The sequence below is a fragment of the Nicotiana tabacum genome, chromosome 11, assembly GCF_000715075.1.
Source record: "Nicotiana tabacum cultivar K326 chromosome 11, ASM71507v2, whole genome shotgun sequence".
Classification (NCBI taxonomy): Eukaryota; Viridiplantae; Streptophyta; class Magnoliopsida; order Solanales; family Solanaceae; genus Nicotiana; species Nicotiana tabacum.
In genome coordinates, this window is record NC_134090.1 from 27,651,289 (window position 1) to 27,659,808 (window position 8,520).

General features: G+C 38.6%; 1 protein-coding gene across 5 annotated transcripts; it reads left to right on the forward strand.

Moving 5' to 3' along the window:
* The first annotated feature begins 212 nt into the window (after positions 1 to 212).
* On the forward strand, positions 213 to 4,536 carry LOC107787702 (pentatricopeptide repeat-containing protein At3g24000, mitochondrial). 5 transcript variants are annotated; one of them, XM_075224943.1, is made up of 3 exons: positions 213 to 2,681; positions 3,300 to 3,550; positions 4,030 to 4,536. In XM_075224943.1, exon 1 carries the CDS (start codon positions 255 to 257, stop codon positions 2,229 to 2,231), a length of 1,977 nt encoding a protein of 658 aa, XP_075081044.1. In that variant the 5' UTR covers positions 213 to 254; the 3' UTR covers positions 2,232 to 2,681; positions 3,300 to 3,550; positions 4,030 to 4,536. The 5 variants fall into 5 exon arrangements, with proteins under 5 accessions (XP_075081044.1, XP_016464790.1, XP_016464789.1 ...); XM_016609304.2 differs by having other exon boundaries at positions 213 to 3,550; positions 3,893 to 4,536; XM_016609303.2 differs by having other exon boundaries at positions 213 to 3,550.
* Positions 4,537 to 8,520: the final 3,984 nt, after the last annotated feature.

Consider the following 8,520-nt stretch of genomic DNA (forward strand, 5'->3'; position numbering starts at 1 on the left):
TACCCAGAATAATAATAGCATTTTAAGAGGTCGTGAGAAATAATTTGGGGAATAAGTAGTTAATGATAATAGTAAGACAAAAAAAAACATTTGGTTTTAATCATGATTTGCTAAAATTAAAAATTACTAAAAATGAAAATATATTTTTAGTATATTGGACAAGGAAAATTAATTTATAAATAAGTTGATTGTATAACACTAGATTACAGCATGTCATCTTACCATTTGTAATTGGGAAGCACTGCAGGTGACAGATGATGACAAAGGCGATACACATGAAACAGTACGTGACAAATCCATCAATTTTCAATTCAATCATCCCCATAGCTCGGCAATTTTTTTCTACGTCAAGTGCAGTATCAGCCTTAGAATCAGAAACTGGACCGGTACAAAAACGTTTTGGTTCATTTATTGGTGTTATACAAGACAAAGATCTTCTAAAAAAGGCTCCAAATGGGGAACTTTTAGTACTGTATCTTATTGACAATGGCGCAATGGACCCGGATGCCAGTTTATATAACCAGCTACTGAAAAAATGTACGGAATGGAAGCGGCTTAAAGAAGGCAAAGTGGTTCATGAACACTTCCTGAGGTCGAGGTTTAGAAATTATGTTGTTCCGAATAACACGTTGATTAATATGTATGCGAAGTGTGAAAGCATGGATGGTGCTCGCAAGGTGTTTGATGAAATGCCTGAGAGAGATATGGTTTCTTGGACTGCGTTAATTACTGGGTATTCGCAGAATGAGGGTGCTGAGGAGGCCTTGGTTTTGTTTTGTGAGATGGTGAAGTTTGGGTTTATGCCGAATCAGTTTACTTTTGGCAGTGTTCTCAAGGCTTCCGGGGCATTGGACAGTGGTGGAACTGGCAGGCAAGTACACGGGGCGTGTGTGAAGTTTGGATACGAGGAGAATGTGTATGTTGGGAGTGCTCTTGTGGATATGTATGCAAGGTGTGGACTAATGGACGAAGCGAAAATTGTGTTTGACAAGTTAAGTTGCAAGAATGAGGTTTCTTGGAATGCTTTGATTGCTGGGCATGCTAGGAAAAGTGAGGGAGAAATTGCTGTGAAGCTTTTCTCTGTGATGACAAGAGGCGGTTTTCAGCCGACCCACTTTACATTTTCAAGTGTTTATGCAGCCTGTGCAAGCATTGGAGCTCTAGAGCCCGGGAAATGGGTGCATGTGCATATGATCAAGTCAGGGTTGGAACTTATTGCTTTTATTGGGAATACTCTGCTTGATATGTATGCTAAGTCTGGTAGCATTGATGATGCCCGAAAGGTTTTTGATAGGTTGGTGCAAAAGGATGTAGTCTCTTGGAACTCAATGCTTACGGCCTATGCTCAGCATGGACTCGGAAAAGAAACTGTAGAATGTTTTGAGGAAATGCGTAGGATAGGACCTGAACCTAATGAAGTGACTTTTCTTTGCGCTCTTACAGCTTGTAGTCATGCTGGTCTTCTAGACAAAGGAATGCATTATTTTGAGTTGATGAAGAAATTTAAGATAGAGCCTAATATTTCACATTATGTGACCATTGTAGATCTACTTGGTCGATCAGGTCAACTTGACCGTGCTGAAAAATTCATAAATGAAATGCCAATTCAACCAAATGCAGCTGTTTGGAAAGCTTTGCTTGGAGCTTGTAGGATGCATAAAAACTTGGAATTGGGTGTTTATGCAGCTGAATGTGTGTTTGAACTTGATCCCTATGATTCAGGGCCACATATTTTGCTGTCTAACATCTATGCTTCTGCTGGTAGGAGAAGTGATGCTGCAAAAGTTAGAAAAATGATGAACGAGGGTGGAATCAAGAAAGAACCTGCTTGTAGTTGGGTGGAGATTGAGAATGCTGTTCATATGTTTGTAGCAAATGATGTTGCCCATCCGCAGAGAGAGGAGATCCGTAACATGTGGGAGAAGATAACTGATAAAATCAAGGAAATTGGCTATGTCCCCGACACTAGCCACGTGCTTTGGTTTACGGATCAGCAGGAGAGGGAAGAGAGATTGCAATACCATAGTGAACGACTTGCTTTAGCATTTGCTCTTCTCAATTCTCCACCTGGATCCCCTATCCGTATAAAGAAGAACATCAGAGTTTGTGGTGATTGCCATACTGCATTTAAGTTTGCTTCAAAAGTGGTGAATAGGGAAATCATCTTGAGAGACACAAATCGGTTCCATCATTTTCATAATGGTTCTTGTTCTTGTGGAGACTACTGGTAGTGCAAAAATAATCTCCACATATATGCAATGGTTAACTATCAAAGGCTCGTTTAAATTAGCTGTGGTAATGTGAAATCATTCTGGACTTGACTATCATGTAGGACAAGGTTGGGATGGGATGATGCATGTTTTCTTACCAAAATTGCTTGTTGGCATATACACAAGCATCCTTTATATATGCAGTCATCCATCAAATGTACTAGAAGATTCTTTTTTGCCTTATAAGGCTGGTTCTGACTACTTTATTGCTTTCTAGCACATGGTTAGAAGCAGGTTACTCTCATAGTCTCTGCCTCTCTGAATAGCGCAGGAGTAACAACATAATGGCCAGAGGTTCTGGAAAATACTGGTGCCAATTGCCGATGATTTTTGCGCTTGTTGCGAGATGATTTTGCCACTTTTTGAGAGAAACTCAAGACTATCTTGCAGATTCTCTAGGGAAGCATCTAGGTATGAGCTGAAGGGACCTTTACCCGGAAAGACAGCTTGATATTTTATCTACATTTCATTTTCTTAAACTGCAAATATTCACAGTAGTGACTATGTACCTAGTTCCTACCAGGTGAAGGAAAATTTGTATTCTGTCCCTAAAGTTTAAGTACCTTGAGCTCTACCTGCTGTGTTTTGAGAGTGTGTTACATTTTCTACCCCACTTTTTCTCTTCGTGTTCAGGCATACAGTTACACATGTCAGACATTTATATGAAACTCAGGGTCTACTCAATCATGCATTAAGGTCTTGTGATATACAATCTTTTTGGTAATATCACATACGATGCTTCATGTGCAGATTTCTTAACAACATGGGTCGAACTCTCTCACAGAATTTCCCATAAAGGAGTTATTTCAGTTCTTAAAAAGCCTGTTAACACTACATTTGCTCGGAATCCACTCAGAAAGTGGAAAGGCCACTTTGTTTTCATCTGTCTTGTGTATATCTGGTTTTTGTGCTGTGTTGGTTCCTCATCAATGACGTCAATTGTGTTACTTGGTGCTGCATACTGACGTTTATGATTTTTAACTGTCAAAATAAACAGAAATGAGTTAACGCTGCTCTCTTGAAGTTCAGGAACAATACAGTTACAGGAGAACTTGATAATGGGGTAGCAGTGCAGCAATGCAACTCTGAAATGCTGAAAACCTTCTCAAAATTCTTCTGGGATGTGTAGGTAGCCAAAGCCTTGAGAATGGCCCAAGAGCATGGTTCGTGAAGGAACTATGGTGGAGGCCAATATATTCTGGAAATATTGTATAGCACATGGTGAAGCAGACCAAAGTTGAGAATCTTGATGTTGAATGTGAGACTGGAGTATGATGAAGGTAAGACAACCATCTTGGACCCTGAATTGCAAATTAGGTCAACGATTCCTGGGTTAATTTAGCCCTTGTTACTAGGCTGAATGTCACAGAGAGCTTAAGATTCTAACGTCAGCAAGTAGAAAACACCAGCAGGTTCTTGATATTTTGTGTCTAACCATTTCCAATTACTTTCCCTCAAAGGAAAACGAAAACATTGAGATCTATTCTGTGAAAACTCTTTGATCTTTCCTTTTCAGCGCACCTCTCCTAATTCCTTTACGTTACAATTAGTTTACTCTGCTCTGTAATTTCCAGAATAATTTTGTTAGTCATTGTGATAGTATTTGTATCAAATGAAAACAGGACAGCTTGAAATAAAAGAAACTATAGCTACAGGGCTAGGCTAATGCGAGTATGATATGATCATCCCAATTATGCTTTCCTGGATTATATCATATGCATTTCGATTTTTGAATGGGGTTTTGCTGATCGAGATGCAGAGAAGATGGAAGGATGTGGCAAAGAGGAGAAGATCCTTCACCAGATCGTGTCAAAGAAGCTTATCGCTTATCTATGTTTGGATTGTGACAGAACAAACCCAAGTGCTTGTAGTGACAAAGTTGTTGTTCATGATTTCATGACATAACCCTTTATGTTCCATGCAGCCCAAGAAAGCAAGAAATGTTGTAGAGTAACTCACTCAACGAACGCGCTTTCCCTTCCAGCCAGAAGTTGATGAAACTAAGCATGCTCGTGTAAATTTTCCATTCAAGTACATTTACTGTTACTAGAATTTGACGTGGTAACAAGCACAGAAGGGTAACAAGGAGGTTATTTAGGGTATCATCAGAGATTTTATCATTGTAAGTAGCTATTCCGAGGTTCTTTTGGTTTTTAGATGATTAATATAATTTAAGTCATGTATAAAGGTTTGAATTATTACCCAAACATTTCTCAGTGAGGTAATTATTTTAATGATTATTGAGTAATTGCTTGTCTAAATAGAATCCGCATTGTTCTGCTCGGAGTGACATTGATAATATAGTGGAGTAGTTATTGCCTTATTTGTTTCCTTTAAGTCCCAGATTGTGGGTTTCTATCTGTTGTTGCTAATGTGTGAGCAAAGTTCTTAATTTGCAAATGAACAGCGGCTAGTGATATAGCAAAGAATGTACGGTCTGTTTTTCATTTTTTTTCCTTTCAGTTTGCTGTTTTTCAACTTGACTGGCACTTTTGATATTTTACTGTTCTAAATCTCTCTATATCACTCTTCACTCTCCACCCAAAATTGCTATCAGTTATTCAGAATCAATTAATTTTGAGGGAGTCAATTAACCTTGAGGCAGATAATTTAAGAAAATTTCTTACTTCTGATGTTTTGAAAATTCAACTTGCAATATTTTTGAATTTTACTGTATATCTCTAAATAGTCTAGATATAGCAAATTGAATAATAGTCGATTTCAACTAACTTTTATAATCTAGATGTAGCAAGTTGGTTACTATATAGTCACATTTATATGCATCATTTTTGAGATATTAACACCTAGGCACACAGCCGGGTGGTTTTGTTTTCTTAAAAAAAAAAAAACTAACTTGAGATTGAGGCATAATAGTGATTATATTATATCACTGTATATTTTAAGTGCAAACAGCGCGTTACTCGTAGCAATTAGTATATACGATTAGAGAAGCAAAATATGTAAAACTAAATACAGAGCCAACCCGGCCCAAACATCCGCAAACCATCCAGTCGTATTGTATACAATTCAGTCCTTGACACCATACTCTTTCGTTACCGAGAATTTAAAAGTTTTCTCCCCTAGAGTATAATAATAGCAAATCATATAGAAACGCCGCGCTTGACTATTCTGAATTCATTGGGCAGTCGCTCTAGCTCTAGCAACGGTATCTCTCCGTACACCTCATCTGAAATGCTCCATGTACAAATGCCAAAGGATCCATACAACCCAACACTGGGTCAAAACTGCTACCTGGATATTCAAATTTTTTTCTCCAGGAACCACGTTTTAGCGTGAGAATTTCAATGTATACTTGATTAGAATAGATAATCTTAATGATCTTGTAGTCATCACTAGTTGCGTCATACCCCAATCCACAACAAGTGTAATTTCTGAACGGGGAAGTTCTATTGATTCTCTTGTGGAAGGGTTCCACAACAAAAGTTGTTCATCAATCGCGAGAAGAACAATACATTCTGCAGTCGCATGGTTTGCAATTTGAAGGACAATCAAGTTTTTGTACATCCTCAACAAGTTGAACCCATGATAAAGAAGAACAATACAAGTTATACATTAGTTTACCAATGCGCTGTTGGCTAACGAGAAGCTTTTTGGAATTTAAGTCATTCATAGCATGACTTTGATGCTTCTTCTTAAAGTAAGACTCGGAGATTAATTTGCAACACATTTGAATCGAAGAAGAGACCGCACGGGTAACCTGCTGAGGATGTCCATAATTATTTCCTCTTGAAAGTGAACTCCCATGACCTAGATAGGACAAAGCAACTGCTTTAGTAGTTCACAGGTTGGAGATATTAAGTCTTTCGGGCATACAAACAAAAGATCCAGCGTAATTTTACAAGTGGAGTCTGGGAAGTCTAGTGTATACGCAGACTTTACTCTTACGTTTAATAAGGCAGAGAGGCTATTTCCGAAAGACCCTCGGCTCAAAGAGCACACTTTTATACAAAAACCTACAACAAATATTAAAGAAGAAAGCTACAGCAGTGTATTGGGAAAAATTGCATTTATATATGTAAGTGACATGTTGAGACACGTGGACTGGTCAAATAGTCAAAGAATTATAATTAGTCAAGTGGCACGGGCAGCAATAGAAATGAGCAAAGGCAAAGGAAGAGGCACGGGAGGACATTTGAAGGATTCAGCGCCCGTACCTATTTAAGTCATTTATCAAAAGAAATGGATCTGACCATAATAAAGAGCGCAGATACGAAATTCGACAGGCATTAAATACTGGATACGTTAGAGAATTTGTATTGATTACAATGATTGTGTAACGTAGCATTCAATGTCTTTAATTATTCATAATAGCCTCATTATGATTTGGGGAAAATGCATATCTTCAAGATACCTATAAAAGGGAGGTATCTTGTCACTTGTAAACACAAGACACAATTGGAATATACTTTGATTCACTTGTTTTTCTCCTGATTACACTCTGGTTACTCCAAATTACTTTCTTCTACATATTCTTTTGATTATCAGTAACCCGTGTTCTTCTAAATTCTAGCTTTGACTGAAATTCTATTTTTTGGTTAAACAAATTGGTTCCATTACCGGAAATCTGATAATCTATTTTCTTTTCACTTGACCTTCCTTGTTACATCAATTATGTCGAATAACAATGACAACACCCCAGGAAACCAAGAGAACCAACAAAGTCAGGGAGGCCACAGAATATTAACATTCAAGTTCCTACTCCGCAGGACTCTCCACGGCAATCTCGTGAGGGTACTCCTGATGGATCTCAAATAAACGAGTATGCTCAATTTGAAAATACTGAAGCTGTTGATGAAGCTTTGCAGAAATTAATTATTGCTCAGGTCAACAAAGCTGTTGAGGCACTTGTTAACCAGTTACCTGTTGCAACACCCACACCTTCTCCAAATAATAACATTATAGAAAACCCTCGTTCCAGCTTGTTAACTCAGGCAGCGGTGGACCTCCCAGTAAACCACAGGAGAGAGAACCAGGTAATGTAATTAATTCTGATTTATAAAATTTAGTACTAACCTTGCAGAAACAGCTCAAGGAGCAAAGTGAACGCATAGAGCAGATACCCGGGGTGCCGCCCATAATCAAAAGGGTAGACATAGACAGATATTCGCAACAACCCTGGAAGCCAAGTGCTGCCCCAATCCCAATTCCAAAAAAGTTCAAAATGTCTGATATTCCAAAGCATGATGGAACAACAGACCCACGAGACCACGTGACTGCATTCACAACGGGCGTAAAAAGGTAATGATTTGACTAAGCAGGAGATCGAATCGGTATTAGTCAAGAAATTTGGTGAAACACTCACCAAAGGAGCACTAACATGGTATTCCCTTTTACCTGAAAATTCTATAAACTCTTTTGCTGAGCTTGCAGATTCTTTCATCAAAGCACATCGGAAGTCCAAAAAAGTGAAAAAAAGAATGGAGGATATTTTCAAAATCAAGCAAGGAGATTCAGAATTGCTTAGAGAATTCGTGGACAGATTTCAACGCGAAAGAATGACATTGCCGCGTGTACCTGATAACTGGGCAGCTATAGCTTTCACAAGCAATTTGAATGAAAAAAGCTCGGAAGCTACGAGGAGACTCAAGGAAAGCCTTCGAGAATTCCCAGCTACAACGTGGAATGATGTTTATAACAGGTATAGCACGAAGTTGAGGATTGAGGAAGATACTGTTCCACGATCTCAAAAAGAAGAAAGTATACGTTCAAGACGTGCAGAGAACGAAAAAAGATCTGGTAAAAACAGGTACGAGCCCTATATGGGATCTGCGAGGAAAGACTCACGGTCAAAACAGGATAATCAAAGGCACGATCACAGATCAAGAAACAGAGAATCAAGTTCTTCATCAAGATTTAGAAACGAGCGAAACGACTATGAGTCACGGGATGATGATAGAAATTTAAAAGCAAGATTCGGAGGTTACAACTTCAACGTCAGCACCTCCAAGCTCGTAGCTGTTTTGAAAATCATGGGAGATAAGGTTCGATGGCCAAAGGAAATGAGATCGAATCCAAACAGGTGCAACCCTGACCATTGGTGCGAGTTCCATAATGATCACAGGCATAAAACAACAGATTGCAGATTTTTACAAAGTGAAGTTGATCATTTATTAAAACAAGGATATCTTACTGAGTTGTTCCGCGATAAAGGCAAGCAAGCTTACATGAAGAACAGGCAGGAGCCTCCAAAACCACCTTCTCCCAAAAGAACTGTTAACGTTATAAGTGG